Source organism: Schistocerca nitens, chromosome 5 (genome assembly GCF_023898315.1).
Source record: "Schistocerca nitens isolate TAMUIC-IGC-003100 chromosome 5, iqSchNite1.1, whole genome shotgun sequence".
NCBI classification, from domain to species: Eukaryota; Metazoa; Arthropoda; class Insecta; order Orthoptera; family Acrididae; genus Schistocerca; species Schistocerca nitens.
Window position 1 is genome coordinate 371,662,505 of NC_064618.1, and position 24,351 is coordinate 371,686,855.

General features: G+C 38.3%; 1 protein-coding gene across 6 annotated transcripts in view; it reads right to left on the reverse strand.

Annotated features, from left to right (window-relative positions):
• The window catches only part of LOC126260807 (protein phosphatase 1 regulatory subunit 12A), a 350,453-nt gene that overhangs the window by 87,114 nt on the left and 238,988 nt on the right, over nt 1–24,351 (reverse strand). For all 6 annotated transcript variants that reach the window (XM_049958170.1, XM_049958169.1, XM_049958171.1 and 3 more), the window contains 2 exons: nt 5,671–5,780; nt 5,231–5,305 (listed from right to left, as the gene is read on the reverse strand). In XM_049958170.1, the coding sequence (XP_049814127.1) occupies nt 5,231–5,305; nt 5,671–5,780 (185 nt within the window). The remainder of the gene's footprint in view (nt 1–5,230; nt 5,306–5,670; nt 5,781–24,351) is intronic.

Below are 24,351 nucleotides of genomic sequence, written 5' to 3' on the forward strand. Positions count from 1 at the left end.
GTTAAAAAGTTGGAAACTAGTGAGCTTTGGTCCAGATATATATTATTAAACACTGCGGTCTTCAGCAAAATTTTGTTTAGAGACTGTTTCATTTTACTTTTGAGAACACTACACTTTAGTGACAACTCTGTGGGAACAGAAGGTGAAAGTTTGTTTCAAATTAAAAATATTGTTGATGAATTCCATACATTTCATAGTGCATTTAGTGCACATCAAAATCTTTGTACTGGAGAACAGCTCTTGTTCTTCAAAGGTATGTTATCTTTTATACAATTCCTGTATCCAAGCGAAGTAGATCGGAATGAAGACATTTGTATTGTGTGACTGTCAGGCTAGGTACATTCTCAATTTCATTAAATGTACAAGTGCGACAACAGACACTGGATTCCACAATTTAGACAAATGTGGCAATCTATTGGAAACCAAACAAACGTGGCAATGTAGTGGAATTACTTATGAGAGTGTAAATGGGAGAGGGACATACTGTGTATGCAACAACTGGTATTCCAGGTCAGACCTGTTTCTCTGGCTTCACAACCAAGGAAAAACCACACCTGGTACTGTTCATAAGAACAGACGCAACATGTCAAAACTACAGAAGAAACTGAAATGAGGAGGAACTGAGTTTGAGTCAAATTACAAATGCTTGTTTTAGAAAAATAGGGAAGAGAATGGAGGAAAGCTGGCAGGGGAAGGCACTCTGATGACAAGAATCTTCTACGATTTTCAGGGAGGCATTATCCAGATGTTATTGTAAATGAACATTCAAAGAAAAGTATGTTAATGCACAGATGTGCATTTTGCAAGAAAGAGAAAGTATGCTGAGAAACCAGATCCCATTGCAAAACTTGCAATGTACCATTATGTGTTGTACCCTGTTTTGAGACTCATCACACAAAGAAGTAGCTGCCTTTACATCTACATACATCTTCAAATACTAATTCTCTGAATTTTCAGAATAGTGCTCCTCTAAAAGGATTTTGCCTTCCTTCCAAGGATTCCCTTTGGAGTTCCAGAAGCATCTAACGCCTACTGGTATGAAATCTAGCAGCTTGCCTCAGAGTTGCTACGCTGTCTTCCTTTAATCTGACCTGGTGGGGGGTCCCAAATACTTAAACAATACTTAAGAATGGGTCGCATTAGTGTTATATATGCGGTCTCCTCTACAGATAAACCACACTGTCCTAAAATTATCCCAATAAACTTAAGTTTACCATTTGCCTTCCCTTCTTCAACACTTATGTGCTTATTCCATTTCATATTGCTTTGTAACATGACCTATGTCTCAATATTTAATCGACGTGTATGTGTCAAACAGCTCATTACTAATGCTGTAGGTTTATTTTTACTATTCATCTGCATTAACTTACATTTTTCTCCATTTGGATTTAGCTGCCATTTATCACACCAACCAGAAATTTTGTCTAAGTCATTTTGTATCCACCTACAGTCATTCAACAATGACACCTTCCAGTACACCACACCATCATCAGATTCCTGCTAACACTGCCAGTTAGATCATTTATGTAATAACAGCAGTCCTATCACACTTCCCTGGAGCAGTCTCTGATGAAAATGCGAACATGCACGGGAACATTACCGAAATGAACCACAACCCAACCACTAAATTCCAGAAAATGCTTAATCAATGCGACTTACTCCTATCTGATAAACCAAATGAAAAGTTGCTCATTAATGAACCCTATCGCCCTCTAACTCTGAGCACAACCAAAAATCCACAAACCCAATTCTCTGATCACATTGTTTGTAACGTCTACGAATTCACCAGAATACAAACTTTCAAGTAGAAAATTATATCCTCTGGGAGTTTTACACTTCTGAAGCCACATATTCAATAAAAAATACAGAAGTTAACAACTCTCATCAAAGATACAAAAAGCCCTACAGAAGCTAAATTTGCGTCATTTGACATTGTTAATTTATTCACAAATGTCCTCAAGGATAAATGGAGGAAAAATAAACTCCCTGGAGAAAGTGTTTATAATATAAGCTATACGGATAACACTCGCAGAACTAATTCAGTAAAATCAACTGACAGACTAGGCAACAACATACAGGCAAAATAATAATAGAAGCACTACGGCAAAAGCTACTGACACAATATGTTATCTTCACAAGCACTTCCTACTTAGTTGAAAGCAATGGTAGAAAACAATCTCTTAGAACAATTACAAAAACCGTTACGCAAAGAAAAATCTTCTGAAAATATGTGAAAAGAATGGGGTTTAACAGCAATTTTATTGTAACAACCCACCACTGTGGTTTGACTCTTGACATTAATCACTACCCAAAAGCTGGGGCTATGTAACTGTCCACCTACATTATGGAAATATAATTACTGAGAGTATTCGTTGTCATTTTTTGTTAAATGTTAACACTATAGTTCTAACTCGCAAAAAATTTCACACAGTCATGTGTATTCTTGGTGGATAAACCTGCAGATGCGTCTATACTAATGTGAAACAGGTAGTTGCGAATAAAGCACCTTCATACGGCTATGTGGCTTTTGGAAAAACCTCATCATTCATGATTTTTTAATTGTCATAATTTTTATGATAATTTGAATGGTTGCTGCGTGTTGCATAGTGTTGTTATTCGTAATATCTTTGTATTGTCTTATAAATAACAAAATCTGTGTATACGTACATGCATTTCGACATTCTTTGGGGTTATGAAATGTGTTTACAAACATGCTGTAGGACTAAAAATGTGTGTATGTTTATTAACATACTTACTCATACAGACTTAAAAACTACGTAACCACTGCTGGAAACATTAAGTAATTTTTCAGTGTTGTCTTAGTTTTGCAAAATTTTTAGTCTCAATGTGCCACTTTTTAATATACCTACGAAATGCTAGAAGGGTCAGTATTAAGCTAAAGTCAAAAAATAATGCAGAGTGATCAAGCACCCTAGAGCTCGAAATGCATTGTCCATTGAATTAAAAATCATGATTCGCAACTGAAGAATCGAACTTTTTTTTAATGTTCATCCACCACACGTAGAACTAGGCCTATCAATCCCCTTGGATTAAACATTTGTTCACTGTAGAATCCACAGGATGATTTCTCATTAATAACGATGGTTTACTTAGAAAGGGCCAAAGATCACAACTCTGCTCATTTCATTTCATCAATGTCCTGAAAAGCAGTAACACAGACTTGCAGCTTGACATTAACAATAACTTTAAACAGCTGGACATTGATAGTAGCATAAAATAGTACACCAGAAAGATCTTCATTGATTTGCTCATTTCTTTCAAATTTAAATCCAGGTACTGGACTTTGCAAAATCTAAGAGAGAACTCTCATTTGTGATGAGATATAGACTGTATGCTAGGCAGTTCTGTTAACCAACATTGAAGAACATTAACTGTTGAGTGGAATATGTTGTGGGTCAACATTTGCTTCCTGCTGCAGTCATACATTACAGGAAACTCCAGAATTTCATCCATGTGATATTCATAATTTTAAGTTCCAATGTAGCTTCTTTTTAATTTGAAACTTCTGAGGAGACGTCTCTGTTTGACAAGTGTTTAGAAGTATTTAACAATTGCTTGACAAACTATTGCACTACCACAAAACAGTGTTAATTAGAAAATGGTATGTCATATAATCTCTCAACATTATGGAAAATTGAAAGTATTGTAGTACGAGAGAAGTTTTTGGCTGAAGAATGCCATATGCAGACAAACCTAATGCATTTTCGTTGTATATGTTTGTGACACTATGGACAAAAACCTGTGAAATATAAAGGGAATCATTTTATAACCTTGCACAGATTCCAGCCCAAAGGAATTGTTGAATATACACATGAATAAGGTGGAAAAATGCGCCAAGCTTGCTTACTAGTGGTGGTTTTGTACTAGTAAGTGAAGATAACAGATTAACAAGAGAATGGACATAACCCAAACAGTTCTTCTGACTCCCAATTAATATTTATTGATGAATAAGGCCACTGTATTGTGGCTGCCAAGGCTACTACCAACAATTCAGAATCAACAGCAGGCACACAGGAGTGATATCGTATCTCTCTAGAGACAAAAAGATATTGTTGATGAAATCCATCTGAACATTTGTTTTATGCTACTAAACACTATCAAACAGAAAGTGTCCTCAGAAATTCTGAAGGGAAAAGAAGCTACTTTGGAAACCGAAAATTATGGATACCAGAGGGTGAAAATTCTGGAGTTTTCTGAAGTGTATGACTGCAGCATGAAAAAATGTTGGCCCGTACCATATTCCACTAAGCAGTTACTGTTCATCAATGTTGGCTCACAGAACTACCTAGATCTGGTCACAACTGACCATTCTCTCTTTGATTTTGCCAAGTCCAATAACTGTGAGCTTAAATTTAAAAGAAATGAGCAAACTAATGAAGACTTTTTACAAACACAATAACAAAGTACTTTTCTGCAGACAAATTTGTTACTTTCATGTTCTGTAAAATGTGGTGTAATATTAGGAAGCTGCTGAAAGAAACACGGCTTGTTACTACTTTTGTATTATGCAGGTCAGATAATTTTAGCTTTTTATGCCTGTTACATGTTCCCACATCTGTTCACCATTCATTCTTGGATATGCGCTTGCTGGTGCTGCCATTTGCTCCTTTATACAAATCTATACAATTATATGAGGTAATAGTTGACAAGCAATTACCTTCAGGCGACTAAGAAGTACATGACAGTGTCCTAGCTTTGTTACTATTAGTTTCTTCCTTGGAGAGAAGAGTGCATAGGTTGGAAAGGTCAAGGAGGAGAGGCAGGTCACCTAGACTATCTGTTGTGAGAAAGAGGGAATACAAAGACCTTCATTATTAAATGGGGTCAAATGGTAGTCAGGCTGGTCAGTCAAGGTCAACACACAGAAAGACCATATAACCAAACAACACTTCTCTCAAATCAGGAATTAACCATAAGAGAAGTACATTTAAACTTTCAACAAAAGTAAAGCATACGAACAACATATGAGAAGAACACAAAGGCAGAAAACAACTAAAACAAAGTACTAATGGAGTTCCAGAACGAATGAAGTGAACATCAAGAGAAACAGAGGAAAAAATAAGGGTGGAGAGGAAGAAAGATGATAATGTGCTTCCCTTGACCAAGCAAAGCAAACAAGGAGAAGAAATAATAATCATATTCTGAAAGTTTTAGAAGGGGCATTTCAACCAATTTAAATAACTTCTTTGAATGCTTCAGACCGTCTTACCTCATCATTTGCACCTTTCGCAATGTCAAGTGTCTCCCCTCCAGTTAGGGCATCTTGACGATCAGGATCAATTTCCTGCGAATAAACAAAATAAAAAAAATTCTGAACTCTTACTTTTTAATCATTTCCATATGTTATATTTGGCATCTTGGGGTCTGCAAAGGCTGTCTATTCATTAGAACACACGTAAGACCAGTGAAGATTGTTTGTCATCCATAAAACTCACTTTTCATTGTGAACACTTAAGGGATTTTTTGATTTCCTGAGCGGGATAGCTGCAGTAGGATTTCAAATAATTTCTAAAATATAGACCAATACGTTATCAACTTCATTTCTTCCGGGAGGATTAAATGGTTATTTTATTTTGTATTTTGTTTTAAAAATAATAGTGTCACATTAATGTGCGTACAATATTTTTCATGTGGAAAAAAAACACTCACATCCATGTCTACGTGCACAACACCAGTTGACCTGCGCTTCGGTCGCCGCCGCCTTTGTATCACACCTTGGGTTGCTTGTGCATTTCTGATGTCATTCTCCTTATCTTGATCTGTAAAGGGAGGAAAACTCAAACTTAAGCTTTGAAAGCACAAGACATCTTTCTAACACGTCTAATAAATTGCACAAAAAGGTAGTAAATAGGCAGGTGACAAGGTGATGTAGCACAGAAGAGGGGCAGTAGTGGAGACACACTTTTCTTGAAGGAAATGGCTGGTCTGCTAAGTCACCATTATCTTGACTGAGAGTGGTACATCAGTTGCAGAGCTAGAAAAAATGTACAGGAGAAGCAGTGTACAGGGAGAGGCCATTGTGCAACATCCATCATTCTCATCAACAAGTCTAAAGTGCAATCTAGAACTATCAGCGAAACTGACCTCTGGGAAACATCTCTACTGTTTGAAAGCTTCCATACTCACTCAGCTAAAGGCAGTTGTTGTTGTTGTTGTGGTCTTCAGTCCTGAGACTGGTTTGATGCAGCTCTCCATGCTACTCTATCCTGTGCAAGCTTCTTCATCTCCCAGTACCTACTGCAACCTACATCCTTCTGAATCTGCTTAGTGTACTCATCTCTTGGTCTCCCTCTACGATTTTTACCCTCCACGCTGCCCTCCAGTACTAAATTGGTGAACCCCTGATGCCTCAGAACATGTCCTACCAACCGATCCCTTCTTCTAGTCAAGTTGTGCCACAAACTCCTTCCCAATCCTATTCAATACCTCCCAATTAGTTATGTGATCTACCTATCTAATCTTCAGCTTTCTTCTGTAGCACCACATTTCGAAAGCTTCTATTCTCTTCTTGTCCAAACTATTTATCGTCCATGTTTCACTTCCATACATGGCTACACTCCATACAAATACTTTCAGAAATGACTTCCTGACACTTAAATCTATACTCGATGTTAACAAATTTCTCTTCTTCAGAAACGATTTCCTTGCCATTGCCAGTCTACATTTTATATCCTCTCTACTTCTATCATCATCAGTTATTTTACTCCCTAAATAGCAAAACTCCTTTACTACTTTAAGTGTCTCATTTCCTAATCTAATCCCCTCAGCATCACCCGATTTAATCTGACTACATTCCATTATCCTCGTTTTGCTTTTGTTGATGTTCATCTTATATCCTCCTTTCAAGACACTGTCCATTCCGTTCAACTGCTCTTCCAAGTCCTTTGCTGTCTCTGACAGAATTACAATGTCATCGGCGAACCTCAAAGTTTTTACTTCTTTTCCATGAATTTTAATACCTACTCCGAATTTTTCTTTTGTTTCCTTTACTGCTTGCTCAATATACAGATTGAATAACATCGGGGAGAGGCTACAACCCTGTCTCACTCCTTTCCCAACCACTGCTTCCCTTTCATGCCCCTTGACTCTTATAACTGCCATCTGGTTTCTGTACAAATTGTAAATAGCCTTTCGCTCCCTGTATTTTACCCCTGCCACCTTCAGAATTTGAAAGAGAGTATTCCAGTTAACGTTGTCAAAAGCTTTCTCTAAGTCTACAAATGCTAGAAACGTAGGTTTGCCTTTTCTTAATCTTTCTTCTAAGATAAGTCGTAAGGTTAGTATTGCCTCACGTGTTCCAACATTTGTACGGTATCCAAACTGATCTTCCCCGAGGTCCACTTCTACCAGTTTTTCCATTCGTCTGTAAAGAATTCGCGTTAGTATTTTGCAGCTGTGACTTATTAAACTGATAGTTCGGTAATTTTCACATCTGTCGACACCTGCTTTCTTTGGTATTGGAATTATTATATTCTTCTTGAAGTCTGTGGGTATTTCGCCTGTCTCATACATCTTGCTCACCAGATGGTAGAGTCTTGTCATGACTGGCTCTCCCAAGGCCATCAGTAGTTCTAATGGAATGTTGTCTACTCCCGGGGCCTTGTTTCGACTCAGGTCTTTCAGTGCTCTGTCAAACTCTTCATGCAGTATCGTATCTCCCATTTCATCTTCATCTACATCCTCTTCCATTTCCATAATACTGTCCTCAAGTACATCGCCCTTGTATAAACCCTCTATATACTCCTTCCACCTTTCTGCCTTCCCTTCTTTGCTTAGAACTGGGTTGCCATCTGAGCTCTTGATATTCAGAGAAATGGAATTCATTAATTTTCGGTAGTGCAAAATTATCCCCACGATTTGCAGCAATGTCCCAAGAAATACAGTGGACCTGTAAGTTGTGAGCCTAGCGGAAAGACCACTCAAGAGTTTTCACCTATCATGTGACAACTTCAGCTGCAGCTGTTTAAAATTGTGCCACAGGGTTGAGATCTGCACTGTATACCTAAATGGTGTGTCCACTACACACCATGTAGCGAACTGTGTAGCTGACTGTAAAGAAGTGCAACAATAGGGGTTAATATCCATTTGCGGTTAATATTCACCTGCCTGCTTCCACTGTGATGGCCAGTTGGTAACACATCAATCACTTTTACAGAATGTGTGTGCATATGCACTGTGATAACCAAATTTTGCCAGGATCCAGCATGTGCTACACAACAGTTACAGCTAATTTTTTTTACCCATGGAGCAGTTTTATATGAAAGAAAAATTTAACTTTTATTTCACATAAAACCCCCAAAAACGCGTTCCATCAAGTGTCTTTCGTATCATATCCAGTTACAATGGGAATGTCTCAGTTCATTGATCCAACAATCATTCGAATTTCGTCTATATTCCCGTTTTCTTTTTTTTTTTACAAAAAACAACAATCGGCAGTAGTATGTATCGTACAACCGGATATGTTTGTGTGCAAGTGAGACAAGTGCCAGACATAGCTAACACATTTCATATTTAATGTTACTGCAAACTCACAACACTACCGGTTGTAAAGTTTGATTGCGATAGACTTACCTCAGCTTCAGGTAAGTTACACCAAATTTTATCTTTTTACAATTAATCTGTGATGCTTGTCTTTAATTTTAGTAGGCTTGTGTGTGAGAAGGTACACCAATCGACATTAGCAATGGTTTCTGTCTCAGTACCTTCTTTTAATTTTAGTAGTACAAAATAAATACTTTATTGTAATGAAGTGTTTTTACTGATGGAGTTTACAGATTCCTCATTACGAAAAGGACGCTCCTAGTGCAATTTCATCCATCTGTGTTTCTATCTTACTTACAGAAACTAATAATGCTATAGACTTGAAATGTAGAATAGTTTTAAGAAACACGAAGTCTAAATGGGGCTCGAAATTTTACATTTAGGCTTCTAGTTCAAGTGAAGCCTATGTTATTTCTTATATTTATGATATATGATGTTCAGAACTAAAATATCAACTTCCTAAAGCAGTTTAATACTACTCTCAAAAATTCTGAAGAGAGCAGACTATTAAGTTTCCCAAGTGTGTACAATACTCAAATGAAAGATCGATAACTCTACGAACAGTGTAGCTCTGTAGTACGGTGCTAGCCTTCCATGTCGAGGGCCAGGGCTTGATTCCCAGGTGGGTTGTATTTTTAAACAGAGGTGCATAGTTGACATATATTTTTCAATATAGTCGCAGCATGCTCTACAAGGGCTTCCATGAAGCTTGAAATACATAAAGATTGAGGCAGCGGGAGGAAGAGTGCTTGAGATTGGTAATTGCTGGTTCAAGTCTAGTTTCGGTCATTACTTTCTTTCCATTCAGTTCAAATATCTACATCATATAAATATATGCTGATTAGCACATATTTAATTGTCAACTTTATGACAACTGCATGTCGTCTCATTTCTAATTACATATCACACACAAAAAATCCAATTTTCATTGCAGATATAAATCACTAATCACCAGGTTCTTAAAAGAAAATAATTTCAAATTATTTATGTACCCTCTGCTTCAAAATGCTCACAAAACACGAACATTTGTTTAAAAGTTTTCCGCAACCGAGAATCAAATGCCACCGATGCGGCAGTTGGGCATTTCCGTGACATGGCGTCACCTAGTAAACAAATATGACCTAAGAAGAGGAAAGTTACAGAGCAGTTAAGAACTTTTCCACGACAAATTGACTGTAAACTATTTTTTGTGGAATATAAAACAAAATCTGTATGTCTGATATGCGATGAATCTGTCTCTGTTCCAAAAGAACATAAGGTCAAAAATCATTATGAGGCCAAACATGCAGTTATGTTTGATAAGAACAAGGGACAATTTTGAGAAGACCAGGTAACAGACTTATAAAAGTAAACTTTCTGCTTCACAGCAGATATTTACAAGAGCGAACTCAGAGTCAATATTCTATAAGAAAGTGAGTTATGCAGTAGCTCTGATACTGGAAAAAGAATCGAAGCCGTATTCAGATGGTGAAACGGTTAAAGAATGCTTAGATGCTCTTACTGAAATTGAGAGTGTAGAAAAGAGAAAGAATTTCTCAAAAATCAGCCCATCTCATCAAACTATTATTAGGCATGTGGATAACACTGAAAGACAATATGAACATAATTTTAAAAATCATGCATCTGTGTTTGTATTTTATTCTCTAGCTTTAGATGACACACAGATATGGTGCATACTGCCTAGGCGGCAATTTGTGTCACAGGTCTGATGCCCATTTCAATAAAGCAGAAGAATTAGCAGCATTGTATCCACTTAAGGACAACACAAAGTCACAAGATTTGTTGGAAGCAGTGTATAGACTTTAAGTCTCTTTACGTTAAAACCTAACAACCTGTCAGGGTTGATAGCGGATGTTGCTCCAGCAACGGCCGGGAAACACGAAGGTTTACTTCAGCTGATTGAGCCTGCAAAGTTGGCACCATGTTGATGCTAAACTTTCATAGCGTTATCCATCAAATGGACCATGTCATGAAGGTAGTCGTCAAAACAGTGAACTAGATTAAGTTGAAAGGTCTTACCAATCACTGTCAGTTCCAAGAATTTCTGAAGTCTTTAGATTCAGAGCATGACAACATTTCATATTATACAGAAGTAAATGGCTAACCAGCGTGAAAATGTTGAAAAGAGTGTCCGATCCGAAGCAAGACATATAATCATTCTTTGAAATCAAGTCAAAGACTCCCAGAGTTCGAAGATAAAAGAATGGCTTTCCCATTTTGCATCCTCTGCCGATAAAACTAGCCACCTAAATTATGTTAATACACAACTCCAATGGAAAGATCAGCTTATTAATTTCATCCATGATCTTACTTACGCATTCCAAACAAAACTGAGTTTTGGGAACAACTTACGAACTAAAACCTTCACACATTTTCCTACAATGTCAAAGCAATCCGACATCACACAGGTGGCAGTGATTAAATATGCTTCTTTAGGATCTGACATGAAATACTAATTTGAAAACTGATTTCAAGATCTTAAGAAACATCGTCTGCTTTTTTCTGCATCTGCTATTTCATTCTCTGTAGACATGAGGTCACTACTGGGACACTGACAAAAGGATGCTACAAAATGTAATGTGATGCACAGTTAAAAGAGAAATTTAACCATGTTGGGCTGAAAGAGTTCTATAAAACATATTGGAGAAGAAGAAATATGCAGCATTTTACAAACATGCTTTTTAAAAATTATTTCATTATTTGGGAACACTTACGCGTGAACAACTTTTTAGTCAGATGAATTACATCGAATTACAAATGCGAAAACGAATTACTGATGTTCATCTGGAAAACTGTGTATGTAGCAACAAGTTCAGTTGACATTGACGCTGACTCACTCAGTTAAGTCAGACAAAGCCAGGCAGCTCACTGACACTGTATTTCATTAAACTGTATAGTAAATGTTCTTTCCTTAGGGCAAGTCTTGCAGTGGGGACGGTCAGAGAGGTAGCAGCCATAGGGTAGGGAGATGGGCGCAGAAGCAGCATAGTGTCTGACAAGAACATTGTGCAGATTGGGAGGGCAACGAAAAACTATTCCAGGTGTGGTGGGCAAGATTTCAGACAGAATGGATCTTACTTCAGGGCATGACTTTAGGAAGTTGTGGCCCTGTCGAAGTAGCTGTTTAATACATTCCAGACCAGAATAGCACCAAGTCACCAGTGATGTGCTCCGAATGTGTTTCGGAGTGATCAGTGGTACCAGGATTGGATGTGATGGTCCACGAAATCTGCTTTTGAACTAGGCTTGTGGGGTAATTATGCGCAGTGAAGGCTGAAGTGAAAATGGTGGTGTATTGCTGTAAAGAGTCTGCATCTGAACAAACATATTTGCATCGAATGCCAAGGCTGTATGGGAGGGAATGTTTGCCATGGAAAGGATGGCAACTGTCAAAATGGAAGCACTGTTGTTTGTTGGCAAGTTTAATGTGGATATGAGTGAGTAGCTCGCCTTTAGTGAGAACGAGATCAACACCAAGGAAACTGGCATGGGATTCAGAATAGGGACATTTAATTCGGAGAAAGTATCCAGATATGCCAGGAATTTTAACAGAATCCATATGGCAAAGATGAGAGTAGGGAGGTCGCATCAATGGTGACAAGCAAGGTGTGTGGTGGGAGTGGGTGGGCACAGATTTTAGAGGTCTAGGAAATGGTTGGTATCTTTGATATAGGAGGGGATCAGCACCTGCAACCTGTAGTACAAAGACTCCCCTCCAGTATCAAGGATACCAACCATTTCCTGGATTGTCTGAAATCTTTGCCCGCCCAACTCCCACTTTACTCGTCACCACTGATGCCACCTCCCTCTATACCAACATCCCCCATGTACATGGTCTCTCTGCTGCTGAACATTTTCTCAGTCAGCACCAACCTGATTCCAAGCATATGACATCCTTTCTACTCACCAACAACTACTTCACCTTTGAGTGGCAGACTCACAAACAGATCAGAGGTATGGCCATGGGAACCGGGATGGCTCCTTCCTATGCCAACCTTTCCATGGGTCACTCGGAGGGTGCCTTCCTGGGCTCCAAAAGCCTTCAGTGCCTGGTTTGGTTTAGACACACTGATGACATCTTTGCCACGTGGACTCATGGCGAGACTGACCTGTTAAAATTCCTGGAATCTCTGAATACCTTCTCCCAATGTAATTTAACATGGTCATACTCTGAATCCCATGCCACTTTCCTTGAAGTTGATCTCTTACTCCCTGAAGGCCACCTACACACTTCCGCCCACATTAAACCTACCAACAAACAACAGTACTTCCTACACCGCCATTCTCACCTCAGCCTTCACCACACATAATTACCCCACAAGCCTAGTTCAAAAGCAGATTTCCCAGGACTTACATCCAATCCTGGTACTGCTGATCCCTCCAAAAAACAACTTCACAGCACATCACTGGTGACTCAGTATTATCTTGGTCTGGAATGTACAGATCAGCAACTTCGACACGGCCATGACTTTCTAAAATCGTGCCCTGAAGTGAGATCCATTCTGTCTGAAATCTTGCCCACCACACCTAGAATAGCTATTCGTAGCCCTTCCAATCTCTGCAATATTCTTGTCAGACCCTATGCTCTTTTTGCACCCATCTCCCTACCCTATGGCCGCTACTCTTGTGACCATCCCAGCTGCAAGGCTTGCCCTATGTACCCTTGTACCACCACCTATACCACACCTGTAAGTGGTAAAACATGTACTATCAAAGGGATATCCACCTGTGGAACGACAAGTCATATACCAGCTGTTATGTGAACACTGTTTGGCCTTTTACATTGGCATGACTACCACCAAATTGTCTATTAGGATCACTGGGCATAGGCAAAGGGTGTCAGGGTGTACATGGGCAAGAAAAAAAAAAAAAAAAAAAAAATTTTCCGGATTTTTCCCGGATTTCCCGGTTGAAAATACACTTTCTCCCGGGTGAAAATACACTTTCTCCGTGTTAAGTGACAGTATACTTTTCCTCGGCACTGTAAAACTTATCAATTCTTAGAATGTTTATGGTTTTCTACACAGATGTAGAATTTGCCAGCACTTTAGAAAACGAAACCCGAGGGGTGGGGGTGGGGAATCACGTTTTGGAAAGATCTTTAATGTGCAGCAACAGGGACGCTGCATTTTTTCGTGTTACGGAGGTATAAATTCGAATTCCACCAAACACTTCATGTTATTTTCTGAAGCAATGAAATCGAGATTGCGGCGCGCTTTTGTTAGCCAGTCATAGCTCACGTCACGTGATCTCGCCAGTTGATGACAGCATAGGACACGTGATGTAGTCAGCCAATAGCAAGATCACTCTTAAGTAGCGCGAACACACAAAAAAGAAAAGTTAATGGTTTAAATTAATATACCAAATGTGCCAGTAAAATGTTTTAATAACAACGTAAATGTATGATCTTCTGGGTTCTTAATTCTTCTAGATGGTCGTCCTCAGAGTTGATTTTTAAATGGAAGTCAAACGCTCTGTGATTTAAGAAATTCATCGTACATTCTTGCACATAGTTCATCTTGCGTAAAAGGAAATTTACTTTGAAAGTAATACTTTTCAAACCACCATTCGCAATATTTTTCTGTGACCTGTTAGAAATTGGTTCGTTTCAGCAGTTGCCAGAGAGTGGCAGATAACAGGTGTCACTGCGCCTACGCAGCTACGATGACGCAGGAAGCCTGCATGTTAGTACGTGTAAAACATTAAAAGATCTTGCATTATGTCATAAAAGAAAGAAGACACCAAAGGATACTTCAAGAGCATCGGAATTTCGTGAACCATATTAAAATGCATAATTCGCCTTAAAGTGGATAATCGTATGTCCAGACTCGGATATAAATTTTCTTGAGTACCAGTACTGCAGTATCTCATGTTTGGTTCTTTATTATGGCATAATGCCATACGAGCTAGAAGATGGAAAACGTGCACTTGAAATGCAGCAAACAGTTGAAACTAGCTAACAGTGTGAAATTAAACACTTTGTTTCAAATAAATTGACTGCCTTGGTGCAAAAGACTAATAAAAGCCAAATCTCTTTAGCAAACCGACAAAAATAACTTCATTGTTCTGCAAGGCGATTAATGTTTGACTGTCACAAAGATGGAAATAAAACCTGAAACTAACAACATATTTTAGCCTTCCGTAATTATGCGAACATATTTTAATTCATTTGGTAGCCCCTGGCCACAGAAATTCTGTTTTGTTTTCATTTAATGTGAGAGCAATAAACAAAGAGGAAACAGCAAAATCACTAAACGTAAACACAGGTCACGTGAAGACTACCCAACCTCCCACTACAACTCAGACTGCTCTGTGCATCAGCCCTGGATCTACGATATTTCCGAACCGGGACAATACTAGATAGTGGCACCCAGCCACACTTCTGTAGCCAGAAGCGGGAGAAAGTACTACTCAGACGCGACTCAACCATGCATGCGCAAGAGCTCGCCCGCCAACTGCTCAAATGAATCTAATGTAAAAACAGCTGTCACGTCACGCTCATTGGAGGCAATTTGTTGTTAGGAAGCACTGCATATTCTTCCTAAAGCCTTTGACACACTTTGGTTGGCAGACGCTTGTATGAGCACTGTGTTTAATTGTTGTATATGGCGCATTTCCTTTGCAACTTAAGTTTCATTTTCGTTTTTTTTTTTTTTTTTTTTCTCTCAAAATGGTTCAAATGGCTCTGAACACTATGCGACTTAACTTCTGAGGTGATCAGTCGCCTAGAACTTAGAGCCAATTAAACCTAACCTAACCTAAGGACATCACACACATCCATGCCCGAGGCAGGATTCGAACCTGCGACCATAGCGGTCACTTGGCTCCAGACTGTAGTGCCTAGAACCGCACGGCCACTCCGGCCAGCTTTCTCCCCCCCCCTCTCGTTCATGTTTTGTTGCTGCAGTATTATTCTGCAGAAGCGGGATACAGTAATATCCTTCGTTAGAGTACTGGTTATTACCAGTCAAAATCACCTGGTTATTACCAGTCAAAATCACAAAAATTTAACTGGTAACTAAACAATGAAAAATTCCCGGAATTCTAAAAAATTCCCAGGTTTTTACCGGTTTTCTCCTGGACGAAAAAATTCCCGGATCTCCCGGGTCGTATACACCCTGGGTGTATACTAGCAACACGCAACATCCTGCTGCAGAGCATGCTCTGCAACAAGACAATCGTGACCTCGGTGCCTGTTTCACCACGCGCGGCATCTGGATTCTTTCCCCAGACACCAGTTTCTCAGAACTCTGCACCTGGGAACTAGTGCTACAACATGTCCTCAATTCACGCCACCCACCTGGTCTTAATTTATGTTAAATAATTCTGTCTCAGCATTTCTTCACAGTAACTACTCTTTTCTTCACTCCATTTTAGTTTCCTGCATCTTCCATTGTCTTAACAGGCTATTTTTCAACGTCCACCTCTGTTACGTACAATGCACTTAGCTTTGCACTCTTATTATCTCATGATGTTTAAGCAGTAATTTCTGCCTTGCATAGTACTCCGTCTTCCACCTTTAAGCTCCCAGTTTTTCAAATCTCGTCCAATGCAGTCCCAACAATCAGTCTATCTTTCTCATACCGTGTGGTATGTCTCCCATGACCTACGGTTCTGGGTGACTTTTCCGAAATTTACCTCTTTTCCTAGACCTCTCCAGTCCTTCCCCTTCAACCATTCTGCCTGAAGAAGAAACCACTGGCTCTGAAAGCTTGCCCAATTACAACCTCCTCTTATGAATGTGTTCTGCTGCCACTTTGTGAGTAGACTTTTTATTTATCCAGTTAAATTATTTTGTCAAAAACTGATCGTTTTCATTGAAAAATCTGAACTGGTAGGTGCACTAAGGTAGGTACTGTGCATCTTATGTGAACCTGCTTTAAATCTTTAAGAAGTGTCTTTCAGGGCAGAAACTATGAATATTCTGGTTCGAATTTCTCCCACAGAGATTACATAGATGAAACTCGACATAAGAACACTGACCTATATTGCATTCACTCTTCCTACACCCTCTTTGTGGGTGGAATGAGAAGAAACCTTAGGCACAATAAAAAATACCCTTTGCCACTTACTTCATAGTGATTTATGGAAGACAAATGTAAATGTAGTTGGGTGAAACAAGTGAGAGGAAAAGGAAGCTCTGAGACAGTGAAAGGCAATGACTACAGTCTGAAAAAGTACTCTTTAGGAAGGTGGTTGGTATATGTGACTGAGGTTGAAGTTGAGGATAGCGGGGAGTAGGGGTGTATGTGCATCAGTATCTGTCAGAAAACAGTGGCACCATTTACACTTACTAGGGGACCTTCTGGTCTCAGAAATTAAGTTCGGGCTGGGACTTCACAGGTTAGTAGTATACCTCAAGGGTGCACGATCACACAAGTTTTAAAGTGCACTATACAGAAAATTCTGAAGAAAGGCCTCTAAAGTTTAAAGTGTAGTTCATACGCATCTCATATACAGTAAGAAGTAGTATTCCAGCATACAGATGAAGTAGTTCAGTCAGTAACATGCTAGAATGTCATAGGCCAACATGAGTTTGATCTGCCTGCCGGTTCTATTTCTTTTTGTTTTCCTAATTGTTTTAAAAATAACAACAACTTTTAAATAAAGTTATTGACCTAAAGTATTATCAATTATATCGTAAATAACTATTTTATTTACTGAAAGACTGTCACAGCTAGTTAAAATGTGAATTACACTCATCAATGTTTTCTTTTTAAAAAGTGGAATAACTTCAAAAGCATTTTTAATGGAGGTAAATTAAAGCATTAATTACTGTCACTACAATGTTATCACAAAATTGGGTGATGATATAAGCTTTGGAAAAATTATAAATGTTTGTTGTAAATTTGAGGAACTGGTGTCTTCTTGGAAAAGCAGAATATAGCTGTTGCATTATTGTATATACGAACAGGCAGAGGGTCGGGAAATAATGGAAAGTGTGAGATCATCCACATGAGTGCTAAAATCAGTCAAATCTACAAGGCCATAAATTCAACTAAATACCTAGGAATTACAGTTATTAACAATTTAAATTGGAAAGAATACACAGAAAATGTTTGTGGGGAAGGCTAACCAGAGACTGCGTTTTATTGGCAGAACACTTAGAAAATATAACAGATCTACTAAAGAGACTGCCTACACTACACTTGTCCGTGTACTGCTACCCATGGTATGGGATCCTTACCAGATAGGATTAACAGAGTACGCCAAGAAAGTTCAAAGAAGAGCAGCACATTCTATGTGATTGCGAAGTAAGGGGGGAAAATGTCATTGACATTATAAGCAATTTAGGATAGACACCATTAAAACAATGGCATTTTTCACTGCGACAGAATCTTCTCACAAATTTTCCGTCACCAACTTTCTGACCTGAATGTGAAAATATTTTATTGATGCCAACCTACATAGGCAGAAATGACCATCATAATAAAAATAAGGGGAATCAGGCCCCGCATGGAAAGACACACATGTTCGCGTTCTCTGCATGCTGTTCGAGAGTGGAATAATAGAAGATTATTGTGAAGGTGAGTCGATGAACCCTGTGCCAACCACTTAGGTGTGATTTGCAGGGTATCGATGTAATGTAGATGTAGATGTAGGCCCGCACGGATCTAGTCGGGCGATGGGCCTTACCTGCTACAGTGCCAGTTTATCCCAGACTTTCGCAGACATTGCTGTGAAATATAATCGGAATTTTTACAAAATTGTGAATTAAAAATGCGTGTCAATGAAGACATCAATTATACAGAGAAGTGTCGAAGGTGATGTTACAAGATGCAGTTGTTTATTACGACGGCTAGTGTGCTGCAAATAATTTGATTGCATCAGAATATTCAACAACAAGCAGACACTTTTTGAACCCAACATTAGAATTGATACTGAATTCTACCAAAGATTTTATCATCACTATTGACGAGGCAGATATTTAAAAATTTATTTTTCTCTCTACTTTTACAATTTTGAATTTTTTTTCTTTCCAGGATGTTAGTATCAGTCAGTGTATAACAGGATTCTAGCTGTCAAAGGAAGTGAAATTATTTTCGTCAAAAGACCCGGATTGAATAAAGTGACGCATGCCTATACCACTCAATATGCTCTCGCTCTGCCTGGAAACATCCTACCTCAAGTATGAGTTTGTTCACAAGAGAGAACCAGTAACACTGGTCCCCGAGTTTAAAAAACAGTTAAAGAATATGAGTAAAATTATAACAACTTTGTAACAACATATTCAAAATCTGGCAAACTAGCGACGGAACCGTATACTGACTTTCCCAACCAGTGTTTGAAGTCTTATGTGGGTGAAGAAAGGTTTCTGTTAATTACTGACTCTTAGGGTGGAAAAGCAAAGCCTCAATTATACAACAAAATCTTTCAGGGTGATGAGAAATCACAAACTTATAAAATTAAAGTGATTCCTCTGAAATGTACTCCACTTGTTCAACCATGTAATGTTTATTTTTACAGACAAGTAAAAACTCTGATGTAGGGTATACAAGATTGCACTTATCTTACTGAAAATAATAGGCAAATTCTCGTGAAGACTATGTAAAAATACAATCAATAGTCCATCAGCTGCCATCACCAATTTTTAAGGAAATGACCCGATATGCCTGGTATGCTTCCAGGCTTTCTAATGAAAGATTTCAGAAACATCGATGAAGTACGTTTCTCAACATAGCTATAAAAAAAAAAGTGGTTCCTGTAAACAATCGCCGTTCATAAATTATGCAAGATGTCCAACTTTTTGTTTGTTTTCAATGTTTTGATGACAATTATCATTCTGGTGGTTAAACATAAAATATAATACTGAAAAATGAGCACGATACTGTAAAAGTATTTATAATTGAAGCTCCACCCAGAATTTTGCGACTGTGGTAATTAATTTACCTCCATTAAATATGCATTTGAAATTATTCAACTTTTAAAAAGAAAATATTGATGAGTGTAATTCACATTTTAAGTAACTGTGACAACCATTTCATAAACAAAATAAAATTATTGATGATTTAATTGATAATACTTGAGGTCATTAACTTTTAAATAAAATTGTTATAATTTAAAAAAAAATAAGAAAACAAAATAAAATAAAATCAAGCCTGCCCGTGGGATTGAACCAAATTGATCACATTAAATTCTGGTACGCTACTGACTGAGCTACTTAACCTGTTGCTAAAATACTACTTATGACCAGATATGAGGTGCCTATGAACTATGCTTAAAACTTTAGAGCCCTTTTCTTTCCAGATTTTTCCAGATAGTGCACTTTAAGAATTCTAGAAGTGGACATCCTTGAGGTATACTGGTAACTTGTGAAGTCTCATCTTGAACTGAATTTCCGAGACCGTAAGGTCCCCTTGTTAGAGCAGAGACAAGCAAGGGAGAAACTTTTCTTTTTTTGGGGGTGAGGGGGTGGGGGGTGGTGATTGACACGAGGAAGCTAATAACAACATGTGGAGGGCAGAATGAAGTCTCCTATGGGTTGGGAGAGGGGAGAATAGAGTACGTAAGTGAAGTGCTTCAGTCCTGTTTGCCTCCAGGAGACCTAGTACATTTCCGTCACAGGGGGACTGTGGGACGAAGGTTTACGGGAAAGTAAGTTGGTTGGTTGGGGACCAAACAGCAAGGTCCCATAATCTAAGTTGGCAACAGCCAAGGAAGGAACTACAGAAACAGCACAGTCCCATCAAGGGGAAGGGAAAACAGGCAAACAAAGAGGTAAAAAGAATGTCGAGGCAGCAAGGGGGGGAACCTTTTGGTGTGCAGTAACATGTACGCTGTGTATTTTTGTATTATGAAAGTTTAAATTAGAATTCCACTAACCACTGCATGTTACTTTCCGAAGCATCAAAATCGCGATTGCGATGCTGTCACGTGATCTCGCCAGCCGATATTCAGAGCATAGGATACATGATGTTGTCAGCCAATAGCAGCATCACTGTTGAGTAGCGCAAACACACGAACAGGAAAAGTTAATGGTTTAAATTAATATACATAGTGTTGCTACAAGGAAAGCAAAGCTTTCACACATAATATTGGTATCGAAGATTAATAAGCTGCAAGAGAAGCTAAGCTTTCATATATGATGATCTTTTTTGTGCATGTTACACTTTATGATACATCACACATACATGCCAGTAAAATTTTTAGTAACAACATAAATGTGTGATCTGGGCTCGAAATTCTTCTAAATGGATCGTCATCAAAGAGTTGATTTTTAAAATGAGATCAAAGAGTTTATTTTCAAAATGAGAGTCAAACGCTCTGCGATTCAAGAAATTCGTCATACATTCTCACACATAGTTCATCTTATGTAAAATGAAATTTACTTTGAACGTAACACTTTTGAAACCCCCATATGCAATGTTTCCCCGCGACCTTTTAGATACAGGTTTGTTCCAGCAGTTTCCAAAGTGTGCCAGGTAACAGATATCACTGCACTTGCGCAGCTGCATTGATGTAAGAAGCCCGTATGTTCCTACGTGTAAAACATTAAAAGATCATACATTACGTCACAAAAGAAACAAGACATCAGAGGATACTACAAGAGCGTCAGTATTTCGTGAACCATACTAAAATGCATAATTCAGCTGAAAGTGCACATTCGTATGTCCAGATTCCCAATGAAGTAGGTCTCGACCTGATATTAAGCTTTTCAGTGTGGTTTTTGGGATGTACATTTTCTTGAAGTACCAGTACTGTATTATCTCATGTTTGGTTCTTAATTATGGCATAGCGCCATACATGCTAGGACATGAAAATGTGCACTTGAAATGCAGTGAACAGTTGAAACTACCAAACTGTGTGGAATTAAACACTTCGTTTCAAATAAATTGACTGTCTCAGTGGAAAAGATTAATAGAAGCCACATTTCTTTAGCAAACCCACAAAAAATAACTTCATTGTTCTGCAAGGTGATTAATGGTAACAACACATTTTAGCCTTTCGTAATTATGTGAATGGATTTTAATTCACTTGCTCCTGGCCACAGAAATCCATTCTGTTTTTATTTGACCTGGGAGCAATAAAACTACTCTGCGCACCAGCACCAGTTTTATGATATTTCCGAACCAGGGCAGTACTAGATAGTGCTCCCCATTCACATTTGTTCGAATTTTGAAATATTGCCACTACATATCTATCTTCCAGACAGTAGTTTGCAAACCATTCTCTTCGCAATGCTGCCTCCTTGGAATAATTATTGCTGTTAATGTTAATAATTATTACTGTCATGTTAATAATTACTGGTGTTAATGAAAAAACACCACCACCAACTGAAACTGCATCTTCTAGCAAGCTGAGTGTTATTGATTGTAATGCATGCAATGTGATTTGTAATTTCAGTTCTGGCAACAGTGCTTCATGCATTACAGTAGCTTTTCCTCATCGCATAATTAACTCTATTTAGAAGAAACGTAAACAGTTATGGTGACATTCTAAGATAATTAAAAGAACTTCTTGGATCTTCCATTATAAATTATTTCAGCAAGGTTGCTGAGTAACCGAGCAGACATCTTTTCTCCATCCAGTCACGAATCGAGACATGTTTATCATTTTTTTCTTGAGCAGCAATTCCATGCAACGAACTTTAACTCCATCACAACTCGTAGACATGCAGCTAACAAAACTTTCATTTCAGACGACTCAGGAACCCACAAAATGATGAAATTGAAATGTATATTTGTTTCGCTAGGCCTAAAATCATATATGAAATCATTTGCATGGAACTCATTTCACACAAGGAGTGGCGCAACCCAATATCATTGTGCAAACTAGGCTTAACGCTTTTCAAACCACCACCTGCAATATTTTCCCCTGACCTGTTAGAATTAGGTTCGTTTCAGCAGTTGGCACAGACCACCACAGGCGTCGCTGCACTTGCGCAGCTACGATGACGTAGAAAGCTCTTATGTTTATACATTAAAAGATCTTACATTATGTCCTAAAAGAAACAAGACATCAGAGGATACTCCAAGAGCATTGTAATTTCATGAACCATACTGAAAAGCATTATTTGGCTATAGTGCACATTCGCATGTCCAGATTCATATTGAAGTACGTCTCAACCCGATATTAAGCTTTTCAGTGCGGTTTTTGGGATGTAAATTTTCTTGGAGTACCAGCACTGTATTATCTCATGTTTGGTTCTTTATTATGGCATAATGCCATATGTGTTAGAAGATGAAAACATGCACTTGAAATGCAGTGAACAGTTGAAACTACCCAATAGTGTGGAATTAAACTCATCGTTTCAAATAAATTGACTGTCTCAGCAGAAAAGATTAAAAGAAGCCAAATTTCTTTAGCAAACTGACAAAAATAACTTCATTGTTCTGCCAAGGCGATTAATGCTTGGCTGTCAGAAAGGTGGAAATAAAATAAGATCTGAAACTACCAACCTGTTAGCCCTTCATAATTATGTGAATGTATTTTAATTCAATTGATAAGCTCTCGGCCATAGAAATCTGTTTTGTTTTCATTTGATGTGAGAGAAATAACCGAAATGAAACAGCAAAGTCACTAAACATAAACACGGGTCACATGGAGACAACCCACCTCGCTACTACAAGTCAGATTGCTCTGCGCACCTGCCCTGGATCTACGATAATTCCGAACCATCCCCCCACCCCCCAAGCATTTGAGACAGTAGAACACCAAAAATTAAAAAACCTGCCTTTTCACAAAATTTTCATTTTGTAGTGCACATCTTTCTGAACAGCCTGATACATAAAGCATATATGTTCGAGAAAATGTAAGACATGTTATCTGGTCTTAAGTGTGCCAAAGTGCAGCGGCGCCTCTTCACACAGCATTCTTCTATCACGTGTCACTGCATTTCGCTCTTGGAATTCAAACGTGTATATTTTGTAATGGATGCCATCAAATTATATTCAGGGCAGTGGAAATTAATATGTCCTGTGGTGCCTCTACTGGTCCCAGTTGGCCGGTTTGACATCCTGCCCCTCTTTTTTTTTAAAAAAAAAAAAACTCATAATAGATACTTGATGGGTTTATTTGTAACCGTGAGATCAAGAACTCTTCAGAAAATGTGCACTCATTATTGCCTATTGGCTAATAACTTGCTGTTTTGTGTGACATAAAAGCAAATATAAGATACATAAAACCGCGAAGACAAGAGACAAGCAAGACAGTACACATTTCTTCAATCCTTACATCATAGCATCTTTTCTCTCTAAATCTTGCTACAGCTTTACACAACGTGCTTTCCTTCTTGAGAAACAATCTATTACCTCATCAAAGTTTGTCAAATGTTTTGCTACATGAAAAATCAAAATGTCGTCGTCTAATATTGAAAATGCTGTTATTACAAATAGTACCCACGACTAATGTGATTTCTCAATCTGATTACGTCTCTTTTGTCACTGTCTACTAGATGAAACGAAATAGGCCTCTCTAATATTGCAGCAATTTTAACAAAGGCCAAATAAATGACACTGTTTTGGCACAAATGGTCATTTTTATAGCACTACAGAACATAATTATTGAATTACCAATATCAAATGCCTATTAGGCCTACTAAAGGCAAAGAGCTTTATGTTAGGAATAGTTTCACATTTCATTCACACACTCCAGCTTCTCAAACATGAAATCAGCTCCCAGAAAAGAACTTAAGCAGCTGCTAGCTGGGGACTGTACAACTGGCCATTACTAGAGTAGCAATCTGGCCAAAACTTTCCTGTCTAAAGTTCAATTTCTTGGAGACATTGCAAAGATAATACATGATCTTTCTTATTTGTTATTCCTGTGTGTCGTTTATTTCCACTCTGG